The 15,510-nt window shown below is 38.1% G+C and overlaps 1 protein-coding gene across 1 annotated transcript; it reads right to left on the bottom strand.

The window, feature by feature from the left end:
- Window positions 1-5,476: 5,476 nt before the first annotated feature.
- LOC102732184 (DNA primase large subunit) lies at window positions 5,477-13,292 on the bottom strand. Its single transcript, XM_031031180.2, has 5 exons — window positions 13,165-13,292; window positions 12,267-12,428; window positions 10,149-10,252; window positions 7,419-7,498; window positions 5,477-5,792 (listed from the first exon to the last, which is right to left on the bottom strand). Exons 2-5 carry the CDS (start codon window positions 12,418-12,420, stop codon window positions 5,501-5,503), a joined length of 630 nt encoding a protein of 209 aa, XP_030887040.2. The 5' UTR covers window positions 12,421-12,428; window positions 13,165-13,292; the 3' UTR covers window positions 5,477-5,500.
- Between the last annotated feature and the right edge of the window lie 2,218 nt (window positions 13,293-15,510).

The raw sequence follows: 15,510 nt of genomic DNA on the forward strand, positions 1-15,510 counted from the left end.
GGTGTTGTGCACGAACAATGAATCATGGAACACTTCATCTAGAACTAATGATGTAATGTATGGGGATTAACATAAGAATAAAAAAAAATTAAAAAAAAAAAAAAAACACATACCTAATATCATAGGTCAAAGTAAAAGACTGAATGATTTCTTCCCACTAAAATCAGGAACAAGACAAGGATGTCCACTACTGCCACTTCTACTCAACATTATACTAGAGATTCTAGCTAGGGAAATTAGTCAAAAACAAAGAAATAAAAAGCATCCAGATTGGAAAGTAATGAGTAAGATTCACCTCTATTTGTGAGACATAATCTCCTAAGGAATCCACTAAAACCTCTTAGTACTAAGAGTTCCATTAGGTTGCAGGATACAAGATCAATATACAAAAATCAATTGAACTTCTATAAACCAGCAATAAATATTCCAAAAATGAAATAAAGAAACAATTCCACTTACAGTGACATTAAAGAATAAAATACTAAGGGGGTCGCCTGGGTGGGTCAGTCAGTTAAGCATTTGACTCTTGATCTCATCTCAGGTCTTGATCTCAGGGTCATGAGATCAAGCCCCACCATGGAGCCTACTTAAAAATCAAATTAAATTAAAATTTTTGAAAAATAAAGAATAAGGGACACCTGGGTGGCTCAGTTGGTTAAGCGTCTGCCTTCGGCTCAGGTCATGATACCTGGGTCCTGGGATCAAGTCCCGAATAGGGCTCCTTGCTCAGCGGGGAGACTGCTTCTCCCTCTGCCTGACACTCCCCCTCCTTGTGGGTGCTTGTGGGTGCCTGCACATGTTCTCGCTCTCTCTCTCTCTCTGACAAATAAATAAATAAAATCTTTTAAAAAATTAAAAGTAAAAATAAAGAATAAAATACTTATAGGTATAAATTTAACAAAAGTACTTGATTTTGTTGAAAAAATTAAAGAAAACCTTCAAAAATAAAAATATCCCATGTTCATGAAAACCATTTAGTATTAAGATGGCAAAACCCTCCAAACTGATCTACATGGTTTCTGCAATCTCAGTCTGAATCCCAGTCTGAGTCCCAGCTGACTTATTCGTAGAGCTGATATGTGAATCCTAAAATTCTTAAGAAAATGCAAGGAACAAAAATAGCCAAAATAATCTTGAAAAAAGAACAAAGTTAAAGGACTCCTACTTCTCAATTTCAAATATACAAAGCTATAGTAGTAAATATTCAAGACCATACAGTACTGCCATAAGAATAAGCATACAGCTCAAAAGAATAAAATTAAGAGTCCAGAAATAAACCAATTCAGTCAACTGACTTTTGACAAGAGTGACAATTTGATGAGGAAAGAATAGCCACTTTAACAAATGACACCTGAAAACCAGACAGCCACATGCGAAAAAATTAAACTGGACCCCTACTTCATACAATATACAGAAATTAATGCAAAATGGGCCACAAACCCAAATGTAAGAACCAAAATTATAAAACTCTTAGACGGGTGTCTGGGTGGTGCAATTGGTTAAGTGTCCAACTCTTGGTTTTGGCTCAGGTCACAATCTTGGGTCCTGAGATTTAGCCAGGCACTGGGCTCCATGTTTTGGGCAGAGTCTGCTTGGGATTCTCTTTCCCTCTCCCTGCCCCTCCCATTTGTGCACACTCGCTCACTCTCTCGCTCTCTAAAATAAATGAATAAATCTTAAAAAAAAAAAAAAAAAAAAAGAAACTCCTAGAGAAAGCCATAGGAGAAAATCTTCATGACCTTCCTTTAGACAAAACCTTCTTAGATCTGACACCAAAAGTACAAGTGACAAAAGAAAAAAATAGATAAACTAGACTTCACATAAATTAAAAACTTTGTGTTGCAAATGATACCATCAAAATGAAATGACAATCCTAAGAGAGAAAATATTTGTACATCATATATCTTACTGTATTCAGAATATGTAAATTAACACTCAACAATAAAAAGATGACTCGATTAAAAAAACATACAAAGGATTTGTATAGACATTCCCCCCAAAATATACAAATAACCAGTAAGCACGTGAAAAGATGCTCAACATCGTTCATCATTAGAGAAATGTAAATCAAAACCCCAGTGACTTACCACTTCACATCCACTAGGATGGCTACATTCAAAAACAAGTAACAACAATTGTGGGTGAAAATGTGGAGAAAGGGAGACCATCGTACACCAGTAAGATATAAAATGGTGCAGCCACATTGAAAAAGTTTGGCAGTTCCTCAAAAGTTTAAACACAGAATTACCCTATGACCTAGTAATTCCATTCCCAGATATATACCTAAAAGAAATAAAAAGATATCCACACAAAACTTGTACATATTCACTGCAGCATTATTCCTAATAGCCAAAATGTAGAAACAACCCAAAGTCCATCAACTGTTGAACAGAGAAATACTATTTGACAATAAAAAAGAATGAAGTACTGATTTTTGCTACAACATGGATGAAACTTTAAAATATCGTGCTAAGTAAAACATTATTCACAATAGCCAACATACAGAAGCAACCCAAGTGTTCATCCATAGATGAATGAATAAAAAAGATGTGGTGTGTGTGTATATAATGGAATATTACTCAGCCATAAAAAAATGCAATCTTGCCCTTTGCAACAACATGGATGGACCTAGAAGATATAATGCTAAGTGATATAAGTCCATCAGAGAAAGACAAATACCATACGATTTCATTCATATGTGGAATTTAAGAAACAAAACAACAACAACAAAGAGACAAACCAAAGAACAGATTCACATACACAGAACAAACTGGTGGTTGCCAGAAGGGAGGTAGGTGGGAGGATGGGTGAAATACATAAAGGGATTAAGAATATATTTATTGTGATAAGCACTGAGAATTGTATAGAATTGTTGAATTGTTATATATTGTATACCTGAAACTAATACAACACTGTATGTTGATTATACTTAATTTTTAAAAAGAATTGCACTAAGTGAAAGAAACCAGTAACAAGACCACAAGTTACATGATTCCATTTATATGAAAAGACCAGAATAGACAAATTCACAGAGACAGAAAGTAGGTTAGTGGCTTCCAAGGGATGAGAGGAAGAAACGAAAAGTGACTACTAATGGGTAGGATAATTCTCAAATTCTTTTCTAGGGTAATGAAATGTTCTAAAATAGATAGTGGTGATGATTGTACAACTCTGTGATTATACTAAAAACCAATAAATTGTACATTTTATTTTTTTTCCCTTCCCCTAAGTTGTACATTTTAAAAGGGTGAATTTCAAGATATGTGAATGCTATCTCAATAAAGGTATTATAAAATATTATACCTGTGATCTCATGTGTAATGTAGAATCTAAAAAAGCCGAATACATAGAAGCAGAGAACAGAATGTTGAATGCCAGGGGCAAGGGGGTGGGGAAAAATGAGACGTTGGTCAGAGTCCACACTTCCATTGCCATAATATCATGGTGACTATAGTTAACAATACTGTATTCTATAACTGAAAGTTGACATGAGAGTGAATTTTAAATGTTCTCACCATAACCACGACAAAATTGCAATTATGTGAGGTGAAGGATGTGTTAACTAGTCTTATTGTGGTAAACACTTCACAACATATACATGTATCAAATGATCACCTTGGACACCTTAAGCCTACACAATGCTATACGTCAATTACGTCTCAATAGAGCTGGGGGAAAAAGACACACTGTATGATACTATTTATATAAAGTTCAAAATCAGGCAGAATTTATGATATTAGAAGTCAGGTAGTAGCTAATTTTAGGCAGGAGACAGGAGGTAGTGAATAGGAGGAGGCACAAGGTACACAGGTGATAGCAATGTTCCATTTCTTAACTTTGGTAATGATCACTTTGTGATACTTCATAGAGCTATACAGTTATGATCTATGCACTTTTCTGTACATAATTAAATTGTAAAGTTTAAAAAAAAAGTTTTTGCTTAAAAAAAAATTATACTTGACAATACACTGAGACATTTTAAAATAAAAAATAGATCTTTAGGGGCGCCTGGGTGGTTCATTCGGTTAAGCATCTGCCTTCAGCTCAGATCATGATCCCAGGGTCCAGGGATCAAGCCCCACGTGGGACTCCCTACTCAGCAAGGAGTCTGCTTCTCCTTCTCCCTTTGCCCCGCCCCCTGCTTGTGTTTTCTCTCTCTCAAATAAATAAAATCTTTAAAAAAAAAAAAAAGAATAAAAAACATCTTCAAGGACACTTCTCTATTTCTATCTATCCATCTAACTATTTATTTATTTATTTATAAGTAGGCTCCATCCCCAGCACCCAGCATGGAACCTAATGCGGGGCTTGAACTCACAACCCTGAGATCAAGACCTGAGGTGAGATCAAGAGTCAGACACTTAACTGATTGAGCCACCCAGGTGCCCTTCTCTATTCATTTCAACAACAGGAAAATATAAATTATTTTTAATATAAAAGCATACATTAACTGTAAGTGATATGAGCAATAATGGACTTCACTAAGGATCTAAGTTAAAAACAAACAAACAAAAAAAGACAAAAGGGAAAATGTATGGGGTTTGGGTCAGATGATCTAGGCTCAACACTTTCCTATGCTCACGTAGATGTTATTTAGAAATCTCATGGGGCGGGAGCCTGGGTGGCTCAGTTGGTTGGGCGACTGCCTTCGGCTCAGGTCATGATCCTGGAGTCCCGGGATCGAGTCCCTCATCGGACTCCCTGCTCAGCAGGGAATATGCTTCGCCCTCTGACCCTCCCCCCTCTCATGCTCATTCTCTCTCATTCTCTCTCAAATGAATAAATAAAATCTTTAAAAAAAAAAAACAGAAATCTCATGGGGCTCTTAGAAAGGAGAGAAACTGCGCAAAGTGCTTCCCTCACACATAATCAACACTAAATGTCTATCAAATGTTTGTTTACTTCCCTTCATGCCATCTCTTTCCACCAACTCAATAACCCACACTGTTTCTGTACACCATGAGTATATTTTCCACTTCTCAGAACAATGTCTTTCACTCCAACTTCTACTTTATTTGGCCTCAAGTCACTCATTCTAACACCAAAATGGAGACTCACTCAATCCTACTAACATCTAAGTGCTCCATGACAGAATTTTTCTGCCTTCCCTCCACAGCACAGATCATCCTAAAAAACATAAATCCTATTTCCACCCACAATACTTACACTTGCTAAATATATCCCAGCCATTTCTTTTTCATATAGTTACAATATGTAAATCATTCAGATTTGTCTGCAAAATAATTTTTACAACTCCTCAGAGATTTTACCAACTGACTTTTAAAATAAAGTCTAAACTATATTTCATTACTGGAAATATATACTACCTAACACTTCTCTATTTCCTTTAATACATTATTAGCTTTAAATCTTCAGCCTAGAAGATTTTGGTTAAAGATGAACCTGTATAAATTAAATTTTTTTGTGCTTTCACAAGTCACATATTTAATAAAGTCACTAAATGTGAGACTTTGGTACTAAGGAGCCCCTTTTCTTCTAGTCATGGAAAAGGAAAGGTTCCTTGTGCAAAGCCAACAGCTATTCTTTCAGGCAGGTACTTCAGAAGAAAATGTAAAGAGAAAGAATGCCACACGTTAATACTAGCACTTAAGGCCAACAGGAAGGGAGAATGATGAAAACAATTTGAAGATGGATACAAAACTATACTTACAGCCTCAAAGTGCAAATGGATATCCTTTAAGAAATTTTGAATTTTGTCCTTGGGTAAAATACTGAATCGAAATCGTAGGAGATCCATTTCTTGTTGAATGAACCAGCGTCTAAGATCCTCACTGAAATGGAGACAGGGAAATGGTAAGCATAAATGAAAAGCCCAATACTATTTTAAAAGTCCACCAATTATTAAATCCAAGAAATCTTTATGAAATAAAATTCAAACATAAGCAAGACGCCAAAAGACAGAAGCTAAAAGCATACAAGTCCTCTATTATAATAAAGAGTACAGATACACAGCACACACAATCTACCAGGGATGTGCTGAACATGGGGAGAGATATTATAAATATAAAATTAAAAGAATTAAATACAGAATACCTTGAGCCTAGCTGATTATCAAATAATATAAAAGAACACAATTCATTGCATTTAACTGCAAAATAGTCATTTACATTAGAAAATGGGATATTCCTTCAGCCTAAGGTGGTTTCATCAATGCCAAATAAATAGCAAATTTTTTAAAAGTAACTTTATCTCGGGGCGCCTGGGTGGCTCAGTCGTTAAGCGTCTGCCTTCGGCTCAGGTCATGATCCCAGGGTCCTGGGATCAAGCCCCACATCGGGCTCCCTGCTCTGCGGGAAGCCTGCTTCTCTCTCTCCCACTCCCCCTGCTTGTGTTCCCTCTCTCGCTGTGTCTCTCTCTGTCAAATAAATAAATTAAAAAAATCTTTAAAAAAAAAAAAAAAAAGTAACTTTATCTCAAAAAAAAGGTAACTTTATCTCTGAATAGATTATGATCAGAGAAACTCTGAAAGTAAACTTTGCTTACAGCTTTATAGTTTATAATTTCACAAAATTTAATATGTGCAAGTATACCTCAATTTTTTAAAAGCCAACATATAAATATATTAATTCATAAAATATACAATGTGCATTATTGTTGTCACAAAATAATTTTACTACTGCATGTATATATGATTTAGTTTTTTTTTCCAAAGTGACTTTCACAGATTGTCAGCAATTCATTTACTGCATAAATTACATAAAATGCACATGCTTTTTTACAAAAGAAAAGCTCCAGGACCAAACACGGTGAATAATTTCTCAGTTATAATCTTGTGATAGAAAACAATTTCAAGATTCTCATTTGCTAAGCCTATTAATAGAAAGAAACAAGAAAAAAAAAAAAACTTACAATAAGTATGCTATTTAGCCAAAATTAATGCAGGGGAAAAAAGTTAAAAAAAAAAAAAAAAAAAAGCAACTAACTCCTTCTCCCTCTGGGTGGCACTATATTATAACAAACGAACTAGCAAAGGAAAAGATCTGATCTAATGGGCACTAGCCCATAGATCTCAACTTCTAAAAATCTGTACGAAATACAAGTATATGTTTGAGTCATTATTTCTTATAAATAGTGCCACTACTTTTTTCTGGGAAAACAGTAGCAAAAGTCCTTCTTCTTCCTGAAATCCCCTCCAATTTCAAATCCCAAATGAAGAGCCTGTCCCATTGAAGCTAACAAGTGTTTCAACAGGCAAATTTTAGAAAAGAATTTTTTCAATATTTTTAGTAAACTGGCTTCAAACAATTCGCTACAGCAGTGTTCAACTCATCAATCGCCAGTTTCTGATGTTATTCTGAGTTTTTCAATGTTGAGTACAATACACGTCAGCTTCCCCTGTACCAATTTATAACCCAAGAATACCAGATTCAACTATGAGAGCATAAATGTATACTCACGACTGGCAATAAGCAAGACGTAAAATAAAGTGAGAAATATGATCTTTTCTTCGGGGTTCATACTCATTCTCTAAGTTTTCCTAAAAATAATGGCACATGAGTAAGATAAATGCATTGGAATGGTAAGAAGTATAAAGAATTACAGAGTCATCATAAGCCAATGGTAAAGTTAAAGTTTCAAATACAAATTTCATAATTTGCTTTCCAAGATAATTATCATTTTATGTAAGATAGCAATCAAATGAAATGAGAACTGAACTGATACCAACAAAACCTCCTGGGTTTGGACTCCACTCTCTCTTCCTATCAAATCCTCTCCTAACTTCCTTTCTTACCCAGCCCATACCCAGGGCTCTCACCTCTTCACCTCTTGCATCAACCCTCAACTGCTTTCATTTAACCATTTGGCAAAACCGAGATTTTAAATAAATCTACAGCTACACTCTACAGTCCTATTCCCAAAACACTGAGAACCTCTGAGGAAAAAAATACACAATTATTGAGAATTTGGAATATTAAAAATTCACAACCTCTAACATGAACTGGACCTTTACAGCACCAAGGAATCCTTATTCAAGTCCAACACAGTTAAGAGGGAACAAGTTCTGAGCACGTATGAGGTACCAGGCACTGTTATAAGCATGTTTAATCTTATTAATCCATTTACTCCTTTAAAAAATCTCTATGAAGTAAGCACTACCAAATCCCTATTTTAAAGATGAGGAAACTGAGGCACGGGGATGTAATATAATTTTTCCAGGGTCACAATGCTTATGACAATAGAACAGGGATTTGAGACATAATCATCTTTCCTCACTCTTAGAAATGCTGTTTCAGTCTTTACTAGTTGACCCAAGCTCCCTACCACACCACTTCCCTTCTCTCCCAACAGGTAACTTCACCTACTTTACAGAAATTAAAGGCCACGGGCCAACTCCTTCAGCTCCAAGCTTCTGCATCCACACCGTACTACTTTCCCTTCCAACTCTGTGGACAAAAGATCTCTCCCTCCTCCTATATAAGCTAATCCCTAAACCTAAGCCATGCAACCCATCTACTCTTTTGTCCTAAGGATCTTGATTTATCAAATGCTCTCTCAAACTCCCCTCTTCTTTCTCTTCCAGATTTCTTTGCTCAGCTTATAGGCATGTTCAAGTATCTCCTGTCGTGTACGTCTTCTCTTTTCCCTATAAATTCTTCTTTATTCAGACCTATTTCTCCCCTGTCTTTTCAGCTAGCCATCTTAAGAGTACATATCCCATACCCACCTCTCTCCTCCAAACACTGCCATCATTGGCTTCTGCCTCTATCTACAAGGCCCCACAGAGCTGATAAATCCAAACGGATTCTGTACAATTCATCTTACATGATCCTAACCTTCTGAAATTATGTAGTTAAGAGTACCACCATGGAGACAAAATGTCCAGATTTGAATCTTGGCTCCACCATTTACCAAATTATAAGCTGGGCCAGTTAGGTAGCTTATCAATAACTCCATTCCCTTATCTATAAAATAGGGGTGACAAGAGTACCTGCCTCATAAGACTGTTAACTGGATTACATGGGTTAATATATGTAATGTCCTTAGAACAATCTCTGGGATACAGTAAACAAGCATAATATGAATGCTTGCTGTTGTTACTGCTATGGTATCAGTATTTATACCATGATCACTATTATATCAACTGCAGCCTTCCTTGGCTACCATGCCACTATTATCCCCGATGATCTCCTACCTCTCAGGCAACTCCTTCTCAATCTCCTTCCCAGACTCCCCCAATTCTACTTTACTTTAAATATTGGTATTCTTCACATCCTGTCCGCCATAATCTCACTCAAATATTTTCCTCCTCCTGATGATAGCAACCTTCCTCTTAAATCCATACCTCCACTCCAGATGTCTCCAAAGTCCAACCTGAATGCATAACCAACTATCCACTAGGCATTTCCATGAGCACCTCAAATTCATGTCTAGAACTCAATATCTTCCTTCTAAGACTTGCTTCTCCCCCTGTATATCACCTCTCAAAATACTATCACCATCCACTTAGTTGTCCTAACCAGAAACCCGGGTGTCATTCCTAACTCTCCCTGCAATTAGTCACTAAAATCTTTTCATTCGACCTTCATAGTATCTTTTAATATCAGTCCTCTTCTCCCCATTCAATTCAGTCTCATCATTTCCAGGCGAACTGGTTTTCCTCCTACCAGACAAGGCCCACTCAATCTGCTGTTGGCAGTCATTTCCCCAAAATAAAAATCTGATCACATGTATCAGATTCAGTTCCAGCACTACCTGGAACTGGGACGCCTTCCCAAACCTCCCCGGTGTGAGCTGGGTAATTATAGGTGCTCTTGGAGTTCCTGGAGCACGCATTTAACAGCACCCTTCCTGCTGTGGTGCACAGGGTACATCCGGTAATGTCTGGAGATATCTACTGGGCAGAAGTCAGAAATGCTAATGAGCATCCTACAGTGCATAGAACACTCCCTGCACCAAGGAATTATCAGGCCCAAATGTCAATAGTCCCGAGGTTGAGAAACCCTGCTATATTATAATCATCTGACTACACGTCAATCACCCCTAATGGACTGCAGATATCCCTTCAGGCAGAGTCTATGCTAGTCTTTTTTAAAGCCCTGTGCCTAATATGAGATCTTTTCCACAACCAAGACTCACTATATAAATATATACAAACTGAAGAACATTTCTTTCCCACTTTTACTTACTCTGAAGGAAAACTTGAGCTTTCTTATCTCATTCTCCAACTTACTCTGGTATGGCTCAGTTCCTTTCACATAGCTCACACCAAGATTTTCAACTGCTTTTAGCACTAGAAAATATTTTTAAAACAGAAGAAAAAAATGTATGATTGCAAGATAATTTTTAAAAACTAAGACAAAGTCTATGAATAGCAATCCCATAATTACTTGTTTTTAAAAGATGACAAGTTGTAATGGCTTTATTTTCTGCAACTACGTTATACAAATTACATAAATTTATGGGAAAATAATCTCCATCCATATGCAGAAAATATACATGTCCTATAACATAATCTAATACCAGGGATTCTCAAACAGAGGGAGAGGGATGGGGGATCATTACTGTGTACTGAGCCACCCCTGTTGAGGAATTCAAGTGTGTTGTTATTAAAAAAAAAAAAAATTAAGCACCCGTTTGCATCCCTCATGTGGAGCTGTCAGTTTGCTTCATTTACTCAGCAGAGACTCAACAGAAAAAATAGCCCTTCCTTTACTGATGAAGTAGAGAAGACCCAACAGTGAAGAAGCAAAACCCTTCAATGATCCAAATGAACTGTCCTGAATAGATGCACATAACTGTTCAAAGGTTCCCAAAGCACCTTGTCAATCCTTCCTTAGATGAATTCTACTTCCATCATTATGAAAAGCATTTTTATAATTCAAGAATGCAAAACTTCTAAAATGAATCCTGAACATAAACCCGTGCCCCACAGGCACCTCATTACGGTATCTCAAACTAAACTAATTCTCTTCCCCTCCGTCCTGCCCCTCTTCCTGCCATCCCCATCTCCACTAGCACAGTTTCTAACCACCAGATCATCCAAAATGGAATTTCAGCCATTCTCACCTGCCCCCTCACTCCTCATATCCAAACAATCACCAAATCCTGTCAGGAATACCTCCTCAGTAAATGGCTCCCTTCCTATCCCTGACACTGTTACTGCCTTAGTTCAGGCCTTCACCATCTCACTCCGTAAGTGCCAAACCCAAGGGGCACTTTTCAATCATCATCTTAATCTCTATGAAGCATCCGACACTGCTAAGCTTCCTAAAACCCTTTTCTCCCTTGTCTTCACTCTTCACTCAACAAGCACTGAGCGCTCCCTCTCTGTATTAACTGTTGTCACTCTGCTCTTCTATTTTTTTTTTTAAGATTATTTATTTGACAGAGAGCACAAGCAGGTGGAATAGCAGGCAGAGGGAGAGGGAGAAGCAGGCTCCCCGCTGAGCAAGGAGCCTGAAGCAGGGCTCGATCCCAGCACTCTGGGATCATGTCCCGAGCCGAAGGCAGTTGCCCAACCAACTGAACCACCCAGACACCCTGTCACTCTGCTCTTCTAAAAGTGACTAACAGTATCTTACCTTACCTTCTGATTTTCCCACAAGGATATCCTGGAACATAAACTCAGAAGACACTGTTATGACTTGTTTCAGTTCATGCCCAGCTTATTTCTTTCTTTCACTAACACACAGAGGATAAGCAGGCCCACAGTACAACTGCCACATCCTTCTTATACCCCGATATTACACCATTAGCTTGGCACAAAATGCCCTTGGTTATCCATTCTTCTCCACCTAACCTAAACTTGTCACTGTTCCCTCAAATATAACATTCTCACTCGTGCCTCCAAGTCTCTGTACAGTCCATTATCTCAGCTTGAAAAAAGCTTTTACTTTTCTTTTGAGAAACTTCTATTCATCCTTTGAGGTCCAGATTACATTTCAACTTCTCTAAGCAGTCTTACTTAATCAGCCTAAATCACTCCCACCTCTGTTTCAAGAGCACCACTATTTACCTCTAATAAGACACTTAAAATACTCAATTATGATTATTATTTTGGATGTGTGTATCTACGTACTAGAATACAACTTCAATGAATATGAGAATTACACTATTCATCTGAAAATCCCCACCCAACCTAGAATATAGTGGCACTCAATATACACTATACAGTAAATAAAATAGCAAGCCCTCAATAAATATTTCTTGAATGAATTGAAGGAAATAAATTACTCTCATTCATTCCCCCAAATTTTAAGTGAAGTTCTCGAGAACATACAAACTCTAATTCAAGTATCACTCACATTTAACTCTATCGATAGCCAAGTTTTCAAACTCGATCAAAGATATGCTTTCAGAAGGTGGCTCCAAGTAAAACTGAAGGCTATGAGGGTAGCAAACATTCCTTTGGTCACCTGTCAACCTCAGTTTTTTCCGCTTTCCTCCAGAAAACTGCATCTCGTTACCTTGGAAGGACACATAAAATGGTTAAAATAATGGCAAATGGAGTTGAAAACAACAAACAACAAATGCAAAAAATAACTTCATATACACAGAAAAAAACTGAAAGGCATGCATAAAATGTTAACAGTGGTTATTCCTGGGTAATATGTCTTTTTGTATTTTCCAGATTTTCTACAACACACCTGTAACAATTCTGTAATGCGAGTGAGGGCCGTGTGTGCAAGGTGAAACGCAGGTGGCGGTCATAACTTCCGGCAACATCAAAACCAGGCTATGTTGCCTGTGTGCCACCGCCCTTGCACCTCTGCAGTCCCAAGAGTGAAGATGAGATTTTATACGGGTTGCAATCGTGAATTTGGAGGAAAGCACGGTAGGTTCTGGTTTCCAGAGAAGAGACTTAATGGACCAGGACCAGTTACTCACTTCCTATCTCATGACCCTGGGAAACAGTACAGGTCTTCCTAATCCAGTCTTTCCGAACTCCCTGTAGGAAGCATCCACAAGCTCCTTAAAAAAATTACCCCCCTCGATCCTACCCGAGCCCTTCGGCGAAGCTTCTCTCTCCTCAACTCCCTGGCACCTGCGTCTCTGCCCCAACCAACCAATACCCAATACCCCCACCCCACCATGTTATCCTTCGGCTCTCACCGCTGGCAAAGTGCTCTCCCTTCTTTCCCCACTTGCAAGCCTCAACACCAAGATTACTGTCCGTCCTAAAGCCGCAGGAGACCCTCTTACCTGCAACCACACAAAACACGAAAAACACAAACCAACAGACGCCGTTCTCAGATGGCGGGAGAGTTCATATGGGATCGGAAACGGAAGTAACGGGACCACAAAGCCCGCCCCCCGACCGTCCCGCCCACCCAGCGCGCGCGCGCGCCCTGCGCATGCTCCGTGCGGCGCTCCTGGGTTCCTAGGACGTTTGACCCATTTTGCTAGCTTAAAATTATTTAAATACGATCGTTTGCGTTTCCAAATTATACGCTGCACCTCCTGCATGTGCCGCCGGTAGCTTTTGATGATTGAAACTGGGGTACCGGAAGGCTAGCGGCAGAAATTTCTGCGCTCCCAAGGGTTTGGAGCTTTAACCCACAGGGCTAGACTGATCACTCGAGCTAGCGGAGGAATAGGCGTTTACTGAGCTCGTTTTGCACCCGGCTCACTATTAGGGGCTCTGTTTTTTCTTGTTTAATCTTTCAGCGACCCTATAAGGTAGGTTGTATTACCCCCATTTTAACAGATGAGGAAGTAGAAGCTAAAAGATGAACGTTAGTTTGCCCATCTATGCACAGTACGTTTTTTTTTTTCCTATGGGACGGCAAGCCCAGTAAAGACAGATTCTACCTTCAGTTCCTCCCCGCCCGCGCCCCGCAAAATAACTGGAACTAGAATGCATGAATGCACACACGCAGAAATCGCTCCGGGGGCTACAGAAATTAGAGGAGATTAGGCTCAGAGGGAAGAAGTAGCGGTCCATCAGAAGCAGTGGGTCAAAGCCACACCAACCCTCCAACTGAGAGCTCTAGGGTTTTCAAGAGCGAAATAAGCTTCACTTGTGGCCTCTAGGAGGCGTGCCTCACTAAAGTGGCTGAGGAAAGATCTAGTAAAGGTAATCGTTGCAGGTGAAGAGCAATTTGAAATGAAATGTTCAAATTTTTAGAAATGCAAAATATATCGAAACCATACCAAACTTCAAAGCACCTACCCGTCATGGACCAAACTGCCTAGCACTGACTTTGTATCAGGACGTATTCTAAGTGATTTCCATATCAATTCATTTTATTCTCATAACTATGAGATAGGTTATTTTATAAGATAAGGAAGCCATAGAACAGAGAAAGAAGTTAAGTTACTTCAAAGATCACCTAAGTGACAGGGCCAGGTTCAAGGTGAGAGAGACTGTCTCCAAGCACCATAGTGCTAACCAGCATACAGCACTAATTCCACGGTATGACAGCAGTGCCTCACTTTAATTCTTTCCTTTCTGTATCAGGCAACATAATTAACATAACCTGGTACAAAGAAGACACCTGAAAGCATGAAAACTGCCTGAAAAAACCTGGAGCACAGATGATAACATTTACATGAATACTCTGGATAGGGAACGAATGTAAATAAATTACAAAGAACTCTAAAGATTCGACTATAAAAATGTAAAATTGGGCATCTAAAAAAAAAATCACAGAATGTTCTGCAGTGATCAAACTAGGGGAAAGGTTTACCATAACTAACACCATCAAAGTGTAAAGAGCTTTTGTAAGTTAATTAGAAAAAAATCCTGATACAAACTGAAAAATGGGAAAAGAACAGCAACAAATAAGCAATGATAAAATGTGAAAAAAAAAACGTTCATCACTGGCAGCAAAGAAATTTTCCTCAACAAAATTGGCAAAGATTTTACAATGAAAATACTCGGTGCTGCGCAAAGTCCAGTACGATGAGCTCACATAGGAATTGATTGTGGTGCTGCAAGTCTGGAGTACAATATAATAATGTGTATTGTGAGCCCTAAAAGAATTCATACAGTTTGACATAATAATTTCACGTATATGAATCTGTTCAGAAATGGACACAAAAATTCATGCTCAAGGAACTTCATTACAGCACTGTAAGAGTGAAAACCCAGAAAAAAGAATAGTAAATGATAGTATTGTCATATCATGGGACATTACACAGCCATTCAAAATACATGTTTTTGAAGAATATTGACTTGGGAAAATGCTCAGGATACTATTAACAGCAGAATACATAAAACCACATATGCCATATGAACCCAATTTTATAAAAACGTTACCTAATTGACAACAGTCATTTTTAAATTACTTTTCCTAGTAAATAAAATTTTAGAGATTTTGGAAAATGTTAAAAAGAAAATTCACCTATATGCTGCTATCTGCTTATACTGTCACCCAGGGACAGACACTGTTAACATTTTGTTGTAAGCAATAAAACTTCATGGTTGGTGAGAATGAATGAATGAAAGATGATTTGGACATACCAATACATTTTTCTGCAATGCTTCTGACTTCCACAAGGAGGTTGCCCTCTGCAACTCCTTCTCCCTCCACTTGTGCACCAATC

The sequence above is a fragment of the Leptonychotes weddellii genome, chromosome 8, assembly GCF_054177405.1.
Source record: "Leptonychotes weddellii isolate Sample4059 chromosome 8, ASM5417740v2, whole genome shotgun sequence".
Classification (NCBI taxonomy): Eukaryota; Metazoa; Chordata; class Mammalia; order Carnivora; family Phocidae; genus Leptonychotes; species Leptonychotes weddellii.